The following is a 17,956-nucleotide window of genomic DNA, read 5'->3' as shown; positions in this document are numbered from 1 at the left end:
GTTTGAAATGGACCTATCTATTTTCGTATGTAAAGGGAGCATCAATGAGCCTTTACAGTTCAGCATTAGGTCTCCTGTAGGTTTAATCTTGGGCTTAAGGCAAAGATTAGGTTAAAAAAAAAAAAAACCTTGGTAGGTTACGTTTTTGCTAGCTAAGCCCAACAGTGACGAGACGTCCCAATGCGAGCTGACGAGAACACACCCAACGCTCTTTGTGATGCAGGACGTAAGGCACCGCCCATGGGTGAAATACCAAGTCTTTAGAGTCCCTTGTCTTGATACACCTCCCTCATAATTTCGGTCTATTTATTTCTCTAGTTCTACAAGGAATGCAACTTTCAATTTATTTGTATGTTTTTAATTTACTACCAGTCCACTACTACTGTGCTACTGCACGAATAATGATTCAAATAAACAACAAACCCGAAATACTTGGAGCATTGCAACGACTCATAAGGCCTCCTGAGCATTTTAATACTTGAGACTGGTATTGCACAACATGTGCTAATAGATAAGGAGCTTTGAGTTTGTTACTTTAATATCCTAAAAGAAAAAGTTGCAACACTTGTTTGACATTATGGTTGCGTATTCATCACCACTGAAGATTAAATTTCATGCTGGCTGCTTCCTTCAACAACCGATTCCCAGTAATTGTAACCTCAGCTGCACTTTCTTTAATAGGGCTGCAAAAAATTAAACACAGCCTTGAATTTTCACCAGTAGGCGTGTAATGTTTTGGGCGTGCTGCTCAAAATTCATACACCTTGGGAGCAGTTTTCAGCTTGTGGACTCTGCAGCCTTTTCAAGGTGGAAATATCTTTGCCAACAGCCTGCAGCTATGATATCGCAGCTTTTGCATCATGACATCCACAGTAACATGGCTGTATGTTTCAGGCTTTGGAGGTTGCGTGAGCAGCTTCATCATGAATAATGCAAATGCCTTTTTCAAGGCTTGAATATTATAGCAAAACTGTGTTTTTACAAGTAAGCTCAAATCTTTGTGTTTTTCTAGTCATCACTCCACCCTTTTCTCTCTCTCTGTAGTCCTTTCACATGTTGAATGAAACCTTGTTGGATGGATACATGTATGGATGGCTGACAAACCTGCAGGCTCTATTGAGCAATCGGACCAGATTTGTTTGTTCGCTCTGAGACAATGTGGGACACTTGCCACGACAACTGGAGCTGGGCTTGATATTTATCTTGTGTGTTGACTTATGAGTCCCAAGCGCTTGAAAGCCCAGGGAGGAATTTTTTGTTACTTGCCCTAAAGCTCAGAATGCAGTGTTTCTTTTATGCATGTGTGCGTTTTGTATAAACACTGTGGATTCAGTAGAACTCCACTGGGAAGATCAGCAGAAGGTGGATTTCCTCAGTTTAGCCTCTTTCTTAAGTTGTGCATCAGGCAGGTTTTGCTTATTTGTTTTGACAAAAAACTTGTCTTCTTCAGAAATTTATGAATGACACAGCAGGAGTGAGGGTTGGGCGATTTATCGATTATACGAGATGTGTCACGGCTTGTTCCATGTGGGATGTTGTAAATGACTATAATGCAAACACTGAGTATAAATGTAAAAATGAGTCACGTAATTTTTTTTGAGCCACGCAGCATTGGACCTGCTTTGGCCTTTCAGTTCGCTTACTCCTTCCTACAGATACAAAAATCTAAAAAATACTCACAATGGACAGGTCGACTGTAGAAATGAATTGCCCTTTTGGGACTAATAAAGTATTCTGAATCTGAATCTGAATCTGAAACTTGAAACACCACGCACACCTCCACCTATCTAGACCACTGTTTCCTAAGCGTATGTATTTGTATCTGCGGGGCTCCAGACAGCGACTATTTAGTGCCATTTTGCGACCATGGAGCACCATTACGACTTGCAAATATTGTTGATATATGAAGTGAAGAGCTGTTTGTTCTCCACACACAGTGAATAAATCCTTACATTTAAAGGTGCTGCCATAATGTTTTAATTTTGCACTAACTGCTAACATCAAACTATTGAGCAGAAGCTTCAAGTTCACAGCAAAAACGTCAACACTTTCTGCCTGAGATGCACTAGCTTCTTTAGAATAATAGCTCCAGTGGTTTCGCTTTGTTGTGTTTCATTATCACAGTTTTTGTATTTAACTTTAATACAACAGTACTTAATTTAACTTAATGTCAGCTTTGGTTAGTTTTGCTTTTCAGTTAACTAACCGCTTAATTTTAAGAAAAAAAAAAAGTAAGATGATGTGAAGGGGGCCTTTCCTCCGTAGGAGTCTTTAGCTCCATTGACTAACTGAGTGCTGCATTTCAAAACACTGTCCATTTATAGGTGGTGAAATTTCAATATTTTGTGTTGCAAATGTCTTGCCTTTTATTTTATTTTCAGTTGAGTTAACATGCAGAAACGTAGTGCCCATTGCCCACAATCCAGTCTCCGCTGGTTAGCGAACTTTAGCCTCAGCTGCCCTGCACTGTGCAACACACGGGTCAGGTTGGAGCCAAGTAACTGTGCTGCTCATTCACAGTTACCGCTGGAAACACTGTTCCAGTGGTGGGACAGTGTTGCTGCCAAAACCCTCTGACCTCTCCCCAGGTAGCCCCAGTGAGTAAGTGACTTCATTTAGTGTCGCAAAACCTTTTTAGCTAACGTAGCTAACATAGCTAACAATGCTAACAATGCTGAAGGGGGATTGTGGGTGGGAGAGTGGGCACAATGTTTCCACAGCAATGCTGTTGGGTCGAGATGGTGTTAATAGCGGTATTCGCCAAATGAGCTGTGTTGCTAGCTAGCTCCCTCTGCACATGGGTGATTTAAAGTGCAGTAAACTGACGTGCAGCAGAATTAACACATAGACCGTCATGCATGACCGGTCAAAGATATATTCTCAGCAGTTGGTTCTAGTAACACTAGTATATTTAGTAGTTTAGAGTTTTAGTGTTTTGCAGTCATTTAGGGGAGATATCATAGAATCAAGATATATCATGTATCAGGATAAACTTTTAAAATATTGCAGCATTATGTGTAGGCCGTATCGCCCAGTCCAAAGCGAAGGTGTAGCCTGCTTTCACCATTTCTGTATTTTCATGACTGTAATGAAGCGAGGCGCAGTGAAAGTCCAAACCCCAGCTCTGCCACATAAACACAGTGAAGACTTCCAAGGCCTCTGGCTGAAAAGCCCAGCCCTGCTCTGCCTGTTTGGGCTGGTCCTTCTCCCAGTGATAGCTTACCTGTGGAATTTGCCAAAGCTTTTTTATATCCCCATTTATACTCAAGCAATAGCTGAATGCTCTTACAAAGGGCAATGTGTACAAACGTAACCCCACCATCCTCACTCTTTTTTGCTGAAATATAATCAGTCTTTTAGCCCAGGCTTTGCTTTTGTACCAAGTTTTTTTTTCTTTCTTTCCTCCCCCTTTTCTCCCTGCAGAAGCTTTTCTCTGGAGGAGGCACAAAATGTTCAGCAGCAGCATTGTCATTTGGAAAGTACTTGTGTAAACATGGCGAGATGATTGCATTATGATGCAGCCACTCCCTGGGACCATGACATATCAACAGCCACACCACTATTGTTTAGCCTCAGGTGTTTAATTCTGTTGGCAGGAAGTGTTCTTGTACAAAGTATGTGGTAAAATGTGCACATCAGTGTGACAGATCATTGAGGAAATCAGAACACTGTTGGGAAATTGCCTGTCTGCTGATTTATTTATTTGTGTTCTTACTTTTTTTTGCAAACCAGCAGGTACATTATAGATAAGAATTTGCATAGTTGCATTTTTTATTCCACAGACAGTTACAGCTGTTGACAGAATCACAAAACACCAAAACAGGCTGTTTGATTGCCGTCACAAACCACACTGTATGAACACTGTTTGCACAATTAAGTGTTAAATTGTTTGCAAGTTGCATCTTGATAGCTGTCAACAGCGTCTACACACAGTATTAAGCCCTAAATAAATCCAATTGTTTGTACATCCACACCAAGTGCAGAGGTTACAAAGGCACATTTGTGGGTTTGACCAACTAAATATTTTATTTTCAGTCTAAAGAATACGCAGCTGCAAATTACTTGCTTAACATGCGGTACAAATGTTTCAACACTGCAAAGTGCTACAGGAAATGATGAAATCCTTATTGACATCCATAATGTTGAATCAGTGTTTGTATTAGGGCGATGTGTGGGCAGAAAACGCCATGCTGTCATCGGAAAGGAAATCAGAGACCACATCAAATATGGACAAATAAGATCCCTTGATGTAAAAGCCTGATGCACAGTCAGAATTCAGTGTGTTACTTTTGTTCTGACAAGCACTGAAAATGCGTCAACTGCACAGATATCACTCGTGTTTTCCTGACACTTGTTGGATAATTAAACTACTGTAACTGTATCCTTTGTGTTGTTGTGCAGTGACTGTGCTGAGGAGTCAAACCAGTCACTGCAGGTTTTTCTAGCTACCGTTTTGAGTTGTTTACCTGCTCTGTCAAACAAGTTATGAATTCACAAAGACCTGTTAGGCCAGAGTCTTTAATCGTGTTGATCCAAATATTGTTGTGAGTCTAGTAAGCGTCTTACTGGAGCATTAGTGTACAGACTTGTGAGGACACTTTGAGAAGATCCCTAACCAAAAGCTTGTCTCAGTGAATGAATATTGTTTCAAACAAAATCCTCGTTTTGCATATACACATGTAGTGCTGCAACCTTGTATTATTTCTATAAATTGCCAAGTAATCTGACAGTTATTTTCTTTGTTAATAAATTAATCTTTTGGTCTGTACCAGGCCTGTTTAGTTGGCGGCCCAACACACATAAAGCTGATATTTAAACTACATATAGTTTTTTAAAGTAGGATAGTTAAGGAGTGAACCATGGCGCTTCCTTCCCATCTCTGTTGAGTTACACATGCACAGTACCAGTCGCACAGGATGTACGGATCAGTATTGTGACAACACCAATCATAACAAAATAGTATTTTCTCATGTGACGCAGTTCAAACCATGCTTAGCAGCTCCAAAACATGTGGGCTGTGGTTGAATAGTCACAAGAAATACGTCCTGTGTATTTTCCTAAACACTTTTTTATTCTGTTTGTCTGTCTGTCACTTTATTTTTTCAAAAATAAACAATAACCCTATTTTTTCTACTAATTTAATTTTCATTCGTTTAATATCTGTTATTACCAAAGGCTTAAAAAAAGTTTTGAATAGGCTGCTGAAAATATCTGGCCCATCTACATTTGCTGGTTTTAAAATCTGGCCCAATTGAATAAATTACCATTTCCCAGAGCCCATTGTGACTGATCCAATACTCCAATAATTCTACATGTCAACGTTTACATATGTTGGGGAGTACTACCGCGTAGGTCAAAGGAAGCTGTGTGGAGTATGATAAATATCCTCAAGTGATGTCAGTTGAGTTGGTATCAGTTGGAGCTAGGGTCAAGTAATGTTAACATTTTCCAACCAGCCATAGTCAGCCCAACAACCGGCAATTGCCAATATATTCCTGCAGGTGTGTGTGCGGCACGTGCAGGGAGTAGGGGAGTCCTCACTCTGCAAACTCAGTGAATGTAATCACTGAAGGGCTCATTGCAAAAAAAAGAATACAAAATCACCTTCAGTATTTGGGATTATTTTGGTTTTAAACTGGATGCAACCGGCAAGTTTAAGAACCAAAATGAGGCAATTTGCTGTCTCTGCAAACGTGTGGTGTCGGCGAAAGATTCAGAATCAGCCTTTTATCGTCATTGTAGTATCATTAAAAAACACAACACAATTAGGAGTGCTACTGTTGTAAGGTACTGACAGTTAACAACCACACTCTCTCTACATTCAACCATCCAATCCACACAAAAGAGAGAACAAGCAAATACAGCATACACACAAACAAACACCAAACTAGAGAGCGAAGAGCCGCTTCAGAAACATGAACTGCCATCTTAAGTAATGTGGACCAACTCCGACTACCAGTTCCTGTTGGCACACACACTGAATTGCGCTGTACGGGTTATTGTATTATTTACCAAGTGGAATTCTCGATGAGGCAGACCGTCAAATTAGCTTAATTGACCCCTCACCAAAAAAGAAAACAACAGCCAATGGACACAATCACCCAACCCTAGTTAGAGCTGAAGACTACAAGTTTGAAAATGAAAAAAATCTGGAGGTGAGGAATTAGAAACAAGTGAGTTGTACAGACCTCTGCTACAAGAAGTTGTGGTGATATGCAGAGCAACTTCTAGTTGTTGATTGGCCAATAAATAAATCAACTTATTGTTTTAGTTCTATTTGTATGTACGCTGCAAAAACCTCAGGATGTAGAAATATGATTAAAGTTGCTGAAACTCTGTGTAGGCACAGAAAACTTTGAGCATGAGATAGAGGTTTTTTTAAGGTCAGCCACCCATTAAATTCATATATATTGTCTTATTTGGATAGACCCAGACTATCACAATGGCAGTATCAGCACAGCCTTTAAAAATGGTATTTTTATGTTCAGGTGCAGTGAATAGAGGAGAGTGGCATTTATACAATAAGAATGTTTTAAATGGTTCACAAAATCATTATTGGTGTGGTTGTGTATATATCCAAGGTGTCTTTCTTATACCGTCACAGTTCTGTTGTCTACATTTTGTTATTTGAATTTTCAGCAGCAAGATAACAGTGACCTAAAAAGAAATACAGAGGTGTTTTGAACTCTCTGTGACCCCATAGCTTTTTGAACAGTGACACAGATACTGTATTCCCTGCAGTTATTACAGTCTTAGAGCTGTGAGAGCCCTAGATCACATTTGATGGACAGTATTGTAAGGATCTTCACAACATGTACATCAACGCTAACATTATTTCAAAGGTGGGATCTGTGAGTGTTCAGAGGTCTGTTTGCTCTTAGTTCTCTGAGGTTTCATTAGGCTGAGGAGAGATACGACCCCGGGGCTTTTTCATTAATAACTACAGTATTTACTTTAATACGATGAACACACTGTAGATTACCTCTAAGGCTGGTAAACACAAGACTGCCCTCACATTAAGTATTTGCCCCGAGGACAGATTGGTGCCATTTTTTTTCTTTATTCATACATTGTTACCATGGAACCAACAGGTCTGGTCATCCCCCTTTAGGGGAGATAATGTGAACTAATGTTAAAGCAAAAATATAGTTGAATATAGTTTACTCAGACTCAAAAAGCAAAAATATGGTCCATGAAAGGTGGGGCAGTTTCATATCAGAAGGTACGTAGCTATACATTTTTTATGTGCACCCAATTACTGTTAAAAAGGGGTTTGGTTTTCAGGCTGGCTGGCACACTGCAAAATAGTTTGTTTGCCCCCAAATGTCATACACAATAGGGATGTATGATAGTGGATTTTTTGCCGATATCCGATATGCAACAACTCGTGACCGATACACCTACTAATAGCCATGTATCGACTTTTTCCCCCACCGAATTTTAGTGATTATCAAATCTCTTCATATCATATTATGTTTAGGTATACTTAGCGTGACGGCCCACCAGCAGATGGAGACATGAAATACAACACTTTTCAATGTATGTGATATTCATTCTTTGAGCAAAATAAGAAAAAGCATGTTGCCTGATTCTTCATTTGAAGTTCATTTTAAAGCAAATATCAGCCGGTACTGATGATGTGCCGATATTATCATGCATCCTTAATACAAAGTTGTACAGCTGTCAATAATATTGATTTATCAGCGCATATCAATATTGAATATAGACACTGCTACTTGCTACAGTTTCTTTCTCGCTATTATTTTTACTGAAGTCATACTGCTGTTCTCTGCCTCTAACCAAGAAAAGTCAGTGTTGTTGTGTTACAGCCTTGTTGTATTTATTGTTTAATAATAATTTTAAATTTTATGCCATAAATGTCAAATTTTCCCCATTCTATTGAAAAAGGTATTGAATATCAATATTTTCAAGGTATTGTGTCAAAGTTATAAGTTCCAGTAGTGTAACAACATTATAGAGGTACAGCATGGGCCAAGAGAAGAACCCATTACATTGTGGAGAATACAGATACGTAAATTATGTTTCCAGTTTCATGAACATTATGACATTTTGCCTTGGCTGATATGTTTGCTCTCCTAGTGCTCTTCTAGTTAACTGAAGGTTTACATGTATTTCTGTGGCTCTCCTGTCCATTTACACTTATAAATAAATTCAGAGTTTAATACATTTGAATATTTTTTAAAGGGGTTTTAACCACACCAAATTACAGAAGTGTAATTTCCATCAGAGTCAAACTTCGAGATGACAATTACTGTTACTCTACTGAGCTAGTTACCTTTTTAGCAGGTCTAGTTTGCTGGTCTTTTGTCCTCCCATCGTGAATCCATGTAGCTACTGTCTCATTTAGTTATGTGGTAACAAACTCAAACACCAAAATTTAAGTTTTTGAAAATATGTATTGAAAATATATATTTTTATATTACAGAATACAGTTACACCTGGAGAAAAAAAAGTAGCCAAGTTTAGCTTTAGGGCGCATTCACACCAGGATAGCCCAGGGGACTCGATTTGATTGGGTGGGGAATGCTGAAAAATTTCACACCTTCATTTGGTTCGGTTCACTTTCACACTGCACTTTTTAAAGTGGACCAAACCTCCTGGACAGCGTCACGCAGTTACAACAGCTGCTTGGTTGGGGGCGGTATTGCCCGAAACGACCACTGACCAGGAAGAAAAAAAGCACGAGGAAGAAAAAAATCCAGCTCATCGATTGGCCAGGACCAAAAACGGCAGTCCATCCCCTTCAGCCGTTTGGTCACCACAAAAGCACCAAACACCAAAATGCAATACGTTCTATGTCACTTCCTCTCTTTAGCTCGCTGGATAGTTCGTTTGCATTACCCACTGTAAGCCAACCACACCAGGGTTCATTTGCAAGTGAACCTGGACCACCAGTTTTCATGCGGACCAGGGTTTGCTTGTTTGGTTGGCACCAGAGTTCGAATGAGTGTTCACACCACTCCAAATAAACCGAACTATCCATGAAAGCGGACCAGGGTTCGTTCAAAGAGGACCAAATAGCGCCAGCATGAATGTGTTCTTAGATCAGGCTAGCTGTAACAATCTAGCTAGCTTGTATATTTACTAGCCCTCTTGCTTTCAGATTTCTGGTCATCAGATTACTAAAACAAAACAAATTGAAAACAAATTCAGAAAGAATGGATTGTGGTCGGTGATTGCACCAAGAATTGTGCATCACTTGCATCTACTGTCTACCCTGTTTCAAAGTCCAATTGACAAAAAATATTGCACAAATGATATTACAGCACAAACAGGCCCATAAAGTTTTGTAGTTTTGCCCAATTTTGCACCTAATTGCAGTTATCCACATGGCAAAGTATAAATGTTTCCTTAGTGCCAAGAACCCCATCGGCAGAACAACTGATGAAAGAAGAAGAGAACTAAAATTTTCAGAGTGCAAGCTACAGGTCCTGAAAGATGAAGTGCAGAGGCATTCCTCAAAACTTCAGGCAAGGGATTTGACTGAGAGAAAAAGAAAACTGAAATATCCGCTCTCAAGCAGACCTGGCACGACAATGCCAGTGAGGCTCATTTACATAGAAAGGGGCCAATTTTGTACCAAATGTCTGCACAATATCTAATTTAAATATGTGCTAATAGCACTGTAGCACTGAGGTCGCATTGCTTGGCAGCACAGTTCGGGGTGCTTTCCACTCTTTGGTGATTTGAGGGTTACTGGATTTCTGTTTTGTGCAGGCTTAGCGGCCGCGAAAGTTGCACAGTCCTCTTGTGAACCATCAGTGTGCTCTTACTGCAGCCCCACTAGCAACACAAAGCCAAAAGGCAGTAACTACAGAGCCAGGGTGCAGTTACTGCAGTTTAGTTTTAAGCTCCGTTAGCATTAATTTTCCTACTTGATACCTGGGATAAAAGCTATAGGCAAAAACAATTCTGTGCCTCATAATTGTCACTTACAAATGACAGCCTGTAAGTTGAAGCTATTCTGGATGTGGCCTGAGGCAAAGAAATAATTTATATTCAGTGTTTTATGCAAAATTCTCACTGGAAAACAAAACAAGAACTTGTTTATAGAAAGCAGTGAGTGGTGGTATTGATCTGGTGACAACACGAACTGTGGAACCTGAAGTTTTGTCACATGTTTGAGTCAAACGTGTCACTGAGAGACACACTTTGTGTTCCTCTGTGTCTTTGTGTGTTCAGGAGAGAGGGGGAGGGGGTGCGACTCTTCTGGGACCGGCTGAGAGAGCCCTCCTTCACCTCCAGGTGGAACCCCTTCACCGTCGACTACCCCTTCATCACCTTCACACACCACCCTGTGAGGAACATCAATGAGACATACGCTGCTCTCTGCGACGTAAGTTGATCAATCAGTTAGGCCAGTTTGGCCTTGTTTAAAGGCTCAGTTCGCCCAAATCACACTCACACAAATACATCTCATGGAACACCAGCAGTGCCGAGCCATGCAGATAGCTGTGGATTTAATTGCTGATGTTTTGAAATTTAATTTGTGTTGCTTGTGGCATTGAAAGAAATACATAGAGAAAAAAGACAACAACAGCAGCAGCATTTCTTTCCTGGAACAATATCCTGGTTTCTCAGGAAAATCACTATCAGCAGCTTTCATTGGGACCATTTCCAGTCAAAGTTGGCACAAGTTTGAGAGTCACATATCTCAAAACAACTCAGCACATAAATCTGAAACTATGGAACAGCTGCGCGACTCTGTATCACCAGAAGTTAGTGATGAGGGCGAAGTGACTTCTAATTTGTCAGAATGTCGGTTTATTTCATATTATCATTTGTTTTGTGACTAATCCAGGTGGAGGTGTGTACTCTAAGAGTCATCGAGACACTTAACTATTATCACTTAACAAAACACAACAGTGTGGTGAGATTCATCGTGTGGTCGAATGAGTCATCACTCAGAGGTGACTTACTGGAATTAGCCATCAGATATTGTTCATGTGTACTCTGTCAGTTTAGTTTTGAAACCCAATGAAATCCTCCGATTGACAGGTATCAGATATAAAGTCTCAATATATAAAACCAGCACTCAGATGACTAATGTTTAGTTTTAGGTTTGTACTACTAAAAAAATTGCCATGTGTGTCTCAACACAGAAGTATGACGTGCTTGCAAAACTGATAGAGAGATTTCAACATCAATGTTTTTTGAGCAATTACAGCAGACAACTCAGCATGAGGAGGAGAAATGAGTGGAGCAATCCTGTACTATGGAATGAAATTTCAACAGTGTTACAAACGCGTCATACTTGCTGTGCAGAGTAAGAGAGAAGGTGGAATTATACACATTTCAGTGAGTGCACACACATGTTGACTGGCAGCAGAGCCTGACAGACTCAAACAGCTGGAAGAACATTCCCTAAGAATGCAGTGTAATCTTAATTATGATGTGACACATCATGTGTGTGAAATGTGAGAGATCCTGACTGTAGACTGTAGTTTGGTGATTACTGCAGGCAGGTCATCGAGATTTGACCCCGACCTCTGATTATTTCCTTTTAAGCTGTGATTTGTAAACTACAGTGTTGATTAAGAATCTTAGTAACATGACTTTACAGATAGTAGTACACACTCTGTAATACTCTATTAACCAATAAGTAAAATATTGTGTAATCAGTATCAATAAAGTTATTTAAATGAATATGGGAATACATTTGTAAATAAATACATATGTAAATAAATAAATAAATACATGCCGAAATAAATACAAAAATAAATAAATGCACCAATATATGGATGAATAAAAATATGGAAAATAAATAGATAATTGCATAAATAAATTAATAGTTAAAGTTAATAATTAAACAAGACATAAATACATTTGTTAATTTGATTTCTACATTTTTGTACAACCACATTTATATATTTCTGTATTTCTGGCCCAATGTTTATGAGGTAGGAGGTTTTAATCCCTGCATTATTTCTTAATTTATGCCATTAATTATTTATTTATGTATTTATCTATTTGCATATTAATTTCAGCATTTATTTATGCTTTTTTAATTGTGTTTAATTGAGATTTTCTTTACTCACCAGCCAAAAAACAATGGTAATGTTTTGAGTGGCTGGTAGATTTTGCAGATCATATACCAGAGGTCTAATGAAAGTTTTTTTAGGAAGATGTCTTCTGTCTCGCTGAGATTTTTATATCACTGTAATAAGTCCGCTCTGTGCTCGAGGTTTCAGGTTTATTGTTGGAATTTGCATATCAGACAGCTATCAGCTTTTATTTTAGTGACGTACCTGATTTAGCTGCTTGGTGTAGGATTGAATCTCAGATTTTAGGGAAGTGCCATTCATGCAGGTGCCACTTGACACGCACCACCCACCCAAACACCATTACAGACCAATACCTCCCCCCAAGCAGGACAGTGCACCATGCCACACCACAAATGGCCCTGGGGGGCGTGACAAAGATCTCAAGGAATCAACCTGGCCTCCAAATTCCCCAGATCCCAATCCGATCGAACATCCATTGGGCATGCTGTTTTTTCTGCTGGAGGGGCACTGCCATTGAGGAGTACTGTTGCAATTAGTGGGGGTACTTGGTCTATAACAATGTTTAGGTGGGTGGAGTGCGTAAAGAGGCATCCACGTGAATGCCAGGACCAAAGGCTTCCCTGCAGAACATTGCATTGTAATGAAATGATCGATGTTATTCACTTCACCTGCCAGTGGTTTTAATGTTTTGGCTGATCGGTGTACAGTGCTCCAGGGATGACCTTTTTCTGTAGGCCGACTTGGAACTTAGTATCTCCCTGGTTCCCCCTGGAGGGGGACTTTAATGATCTAATGAAAATTATGCTTGACACTGTCACTTATCTGGTATGTGACAAAAAAAAGATTGAATCCCTCTAAAGTACAATACTGTGACCGGACATACACACTGTGACTAAGGTGTATTTTCGTTCTGTATTTCTGATCCCGCCCACTCTTTTGTCCACAGATCCAGAAGTTTCGTGAACAGCTCAAGGATGCAGCGCAGAGAGCCCACACTATAAAGCCGTTTCCTGGCAAGGCCAACGGTGTCCTGGTCCTGAATCAGAACATCCTCATCGAGACTTACGTAGGCATCATGTCTTTCATTGGGAACCAGAACAAACTGGGATACTGCATGGCTCGAGGAAACTTCGGCTACTAACTCTTCTGCATTTGTATGATAGTTTTATCGTCGAAATTGTTTCCATGTTTTTAAGTTTGTTTACAGAGAGCTCATTCAAATTCTACAAGGTCTGACCGAAGATTTTTCCATATTCAGGTTTGCTTTTGTCACAGAGAAGCCTGGAATCTCAGGATGTTCTGTGTGAGGTTTAAACAACCCTGTGATCTCCCCCATTGCTTATTACCAGTGTGTGGTGTATGAGTACTCAGAAATATCCGCATTTCAACACCGCTCTTCACTGGATGACGGATCCCCCGCTGCTCTCAAGGAGCTTTGTATTTGCTCCTCAGTGATATGGTAATTCAACTCTTTCGCAATGGGACTCCTTTCTTCCTCCCCCGGTGTCTCTGTTAAAAGCTCATTCCCATGCCATTCAGCCCCTTAGAGATTCACCGGAGCATGGGGGCACATTTGTCAGTTTAGTTTTATTATTTGCAGTGTATTTTTACAGTGCATACAGTGCTGGAATTTCCCCTTGATTTGTGTGTTTACCATGTGTCGCTCTGCCTTGTTTGGCATCACCTGTTTGTCTTGTGAGCATATCACAGACAAGAAAATGTAGGCTTACATATTTTTTTCTCTTTTCCTTTGTGTTGGTACAAAAGAAGCAGATTTTTTTTTTTTTTCATGCAGATTTCTCTGCAGTGTTTTTCTTTGGCGCATTTTAATAGTGAATAATCGTACCCTGACCTTTTTTCATGCTAAATAAGAATGCATGTTTGCTAAAAGATAAACCTATTAGTGACCGTGACAGTTGTGTCTGCAGCTAATGAGTAATAATATCATTGATTTAAAGTTTTTACTGTTACTGTTTGTAACAGAATGGGCGGTTTAATACTACAGCAAACATGTGTTTGACCGCCTGTCGCTTGCAGCTTTTCATCTAAAGGCCCTGAAACACCAAGCTGACAGTCGAACATCAGTCAGAGTTGGGCTGTCGGTGAGCGTCTGTCGCCCTAGTCGGTGCGGTGTGTCCTGCACAAATGCCCTTGTCGCCTCCTGTCTGCTTTTTTTTGGGCCATTTCAGCATGTTTAATCAGTGTTGGCAACAGAGTAGCCCATCAGTGAGTGAAATCACTCAACCGGCAGTTCAGCTTAGCCCAACACGAAGAGAAACAGAAGTGAGGAAAGTAAACAAACAACCAAAGTCAAGAGGGAGCCAGTGAGCTTTTTAGCAGAAACGTTTCCTGATGGTTTGTGTAACTGTTACTGTTGCAAGATTAATATCTTTTCTTTCTACATTGGATTGTGTTGTTAATGTGCTAACTGCCTAACTAGCATCAAGACGGTCTTCCAGTTTACCTTTTCTAATTAAGATTACAGACTACCATCTGCTGGTGTGGAGAGTTACCTTCTCTCACACAAGTGCAGAACGTACGTGCTGGTTTGCCGTTGTCTGTAGGCTTTACGATGTGTTCATGTGCAACTTTCTAGGCAGAGACACAGGTGATATCAGGAGATGCAGCCTCTGAAGTCAGTTTGGTGTGTCTGGGCTGTAACAGCTCACTGTGGCTGCTCCTGATTGTTCCATTACTCTTTGCAATATTTAAAAATTGGCCCATTGTTAAAAAAAAAAAAGATTTTTGCAGATGCATTTTTGATGAAACGATCATGGTCAGCGCTAACCTTCATAGGTGCATTTTTGATGAACTCTTTTTATTAAACATAAGTGGAAACACCAACATTTTGAAAAGATCTTGAAATTTAGAAAACATTTGTATACTTGGAGATGCCTGTGAGGGTTCACACCCACTGAGTTTAGAGCCTGTGACTCCGCACCAGTCCGTTACAACTGAAGAATCCTCTTGGATGAGAGGTGAAACATCTTCAAGAAACTCTAGCAAGTCCAGTTGCCTATGATACAGCACTTATGAATATGCTTGAAAATGGAAAAGTTGGTTTACTGCTAAGAAGTAAATGCTACTAAGTGCAATGAAAAAGGATTCAGCAAATAAATAATTATGTACCGTCATGTTATAGTTCTTAGGAAGCTCTCTTTGTTATGTCTAAAAGGCTTTTATCGACAAGTGAAGGAGCCCCTTGGTAGTCGAGAGGTTACTGTGCATGCCACATAATCACAGTGTGTCCAGTTCCGTTCTGTCCGACCACCTTTGTTGCCTGTCGTACCTTTTCTCTCCGCCTCGTTTCCTGTCTACCTCTTCGCTGTCAAATCTCAAATGAAGGTGAAAAATATTCCCAAAAAATAAAACATAAAGAATGAAACAAACACTGAGATTGATATCATGAGCTGCCTTTTTTATTAAACTGTTGAGCGAATCATAAGCAAACTTTTGAAATGATGCAAAAAAGACATGCGAATTAGGTGCGTAATTAAAGGGATGGTGAACCCAAAAATGAAAATTCAGCAATTATCTACTCACCCATATGCCGAGGGAGACTCAGGTGAAGTTTTAGAGTCCTCACAACACTTCGGGAGATCCGAGAGGAGAGTGGGTAGCAACGCAACTCCACCTAAGTGGAGGCTTACGGCGCCCCAGATTAAACGTCCAAAAACACATAATTGAAATGACAAAATATCTCCATACTGCTCATCCGCAGTGATCCAAGTGTCCTGAAGCCCCGACATAAAAAGTTGTTTGGAAAAAACATCATTTGAACTCTGTTTTTAGCCTCATTGTAGCCTGTAGCTCTAACTGCCTCTCTGTGTTGTTTTCCAAACAACTTTTTATGTCGAGGCTTCAGGTGGTTCACGTGGTTTCAGTTATGTGTTTTTGGATGCTTGAATCTGGGGCACCGTAAGCCTCCATTAGGTGGCGTTGTGTTGCTACCCCCTCTCCCCTGCAATCTCCGCAAGTGATGTGAGGACTCTAAAACTTCACCTGAGCCTCCCTTGGCATATGGGTGAGTAGGTAATGGCTGAATTTTCATTTTTGGGTGCACTATCCCTTTAACTGGTTTGGAGAGAATAAACTAGGCTCTGCAAAGTTTAGCTTCATCAGAAGTTAGCAATATAGACTACACTTTACAAATGGCTGTAAAGAGAGTAGTAGTAGAAGTAAAGGTTGCTTACCAGAAGCAAAACAAGTCCCCGTGGTTATCTACTAACCTACAAGAGGAAAATGGAAAAACTGTCTTCAGGAATGTTTTTAAAATGGGCAAGTTTTAATTGTTTTTTCAAGTCTGCTAGTCTTGGTCATGTTTCATGCTGTCCGTAGATGAAGACAAATTAGTGAGTTAACTGTTCGCAACATCAGAACGTATTTGGCAAAGATGTGTCCATATCCCATTTATTGCATCAACTTTTTTTCGCCAAAGGCAGAAACCACCTCAGGGGAGCGTAAAAACTTTTTTTGCACAATAAAAACTTTTCAGATTTTGCCATTTCCTTAGAGCTTTTCTAATGTGATTTTGCAAAATGCACATAAAAATATGTTCATGGACACACCACTAATGGCACAAAATTACATGACAGTCAAGCTGAACTGTATGCTGCATTGTTTCCTTTGAATGTCTCATTCATTGGTAGGCAATCTGAAATGGCGGACCCAACATTAATAATAAAAGCTACTAAATTTAGGGAGGTAATTCCATTAAATGGTTATTGCTGAGAGAATGCCGACCATAAACATTATCAAGAACAGGATTTAATTTTCACAAAAACGTTAAGGATTATAGCCTTAAAGCTTTGAAAGTGTTCACTGGTAAAAATACAGTTGTGTTCACTAATGAGTGACAAATACAAGTGAATGCAGACGGACTAAGCCTCAGTATTTAGACTCTTCTAAGGTTTTCTCTTCAGGAAACAAGGTTAAGTAGCGAGCGTCCCAGGAGGATAGCTGTTATTCCACACGGTAAAGAATATGGTTAAGTTCAGCACCTTTAGTATCATGTATCATAACCCTAGGGTCTGAAGGGGTTAACATGTTTCCTCCCAGAGTGAGGATGTGTTTTTAATCCTGGATCAAGCACTGCTCTGGCCTGGAGCGAAGCACCTCATCCATATTTCTGCTCTTCAAAGTTGTAAAAGATGTTCAGAAAACAGGATTAACTGCCGGATAAATGAGCGTTCATAAAGTTATGTAGCATAGGCCCTCAAGAGAAGTTCAGTTTTACATTCAGGTCACCTCATGACTCAAAGCGGTGACATTAGTTGAAGAATATCCAACTAAGTGTGTTTATTTTCTTTGGTTTCCATGGGCTGCATTTGTACCTGTAATCATTATAGTATATACTGTAGCTGCAGGTAAAGCAGTTACCAAAAACACCGAGCAGCAGCAATACAATGAAAGACGAGTGTATCACAAACTGAAATAATAACAGACTCCCTGAGATGTAATGTTTGTGATTACGTTGTTTGCTGTTCAGATGATGAGTTCACATGTTCTGTCATGTTTGAATTGAACTCTAATGAAGCTTGAATCTCCATTTTTCTCTTGTTTTCTGCCGACCTTTAACAGTTAAGAGCATCTCTTCACTCGGCTGACGTCTAGATGTGATGCGACTTGCTCTAAATGTCAGGATATAGAATGAGTACGGCTCGGTGTGCGTGCGGGAGACGGCGGGGGGCATGGGTGTGTTGTTGTGTATGATCCATTTCTGTCCTCAGATGCTCTTTTTCTGTGCATTAAAGATCATTAAGTTCAGCCCTCGAGGTATTTTACCAGAATTGCCTCACTATTGTATGTACAGTCTGTACTCGGATACAGACACAGCAGTTTTGTATACATAACTAATTACATGATTGACAGATTTGCAGTGACGATCACAGGTTTGATGTAAGGACATAGATGTTTGGATTTTTTTTGTT

At 39.9% G+C, this 17,956-nt stretch overlaps 1 protein-coding gene across 1 annotated transcript in view; it reads left to right on the top strand.

Annotated features, from left to right (window-relative positions):
• tprg1 (tumor protein p63 regulated 1) overlaps positions 1 to 15,416 on the top strand; it is a 32,770-nt gene extending 17,354 nt beyond the window's left edge. Inside the window, exons 5-6 of the mRNA XM_033620652.2 lie at positions 10,204 to 10,357; positions 12,973 to 15,416. Of these exons, the coding sequence (XP_033476543.2) occupies positions 10,204 to 10,357; positions 12,973 to 13,167 (349 nt within the window). The 3' untranslated portion in view covers positions 13,168 to 15,416. The remainder of the gene's footprint in view (positions 1 to 10,203; positions 10,358 to 12,972) is intronic.
• Positions 15,417 to 17,956: the final 2,540 nt, after the last annotated feature.

This window comes from Epinephelus lanceolatus, chromosome 6, assembly GCF_041903045.1.
Source record: "Epinephelus lanceolatus isolate andai-2023 chromosome 6, ASM4190304v1, whole genome shotgun sequence".
Classification (NCBI taxonomy): Eukaryota; Metazoa; Chordata; class Actinopteri; order Perciformes; family Serranidae; genus Epinephelus; species Epinephelus lanceolatus.
Note: the sequence above shows the minus strand (reverse complement) of the source record. Positions and strands in the feature narration are given on the sequence as shown.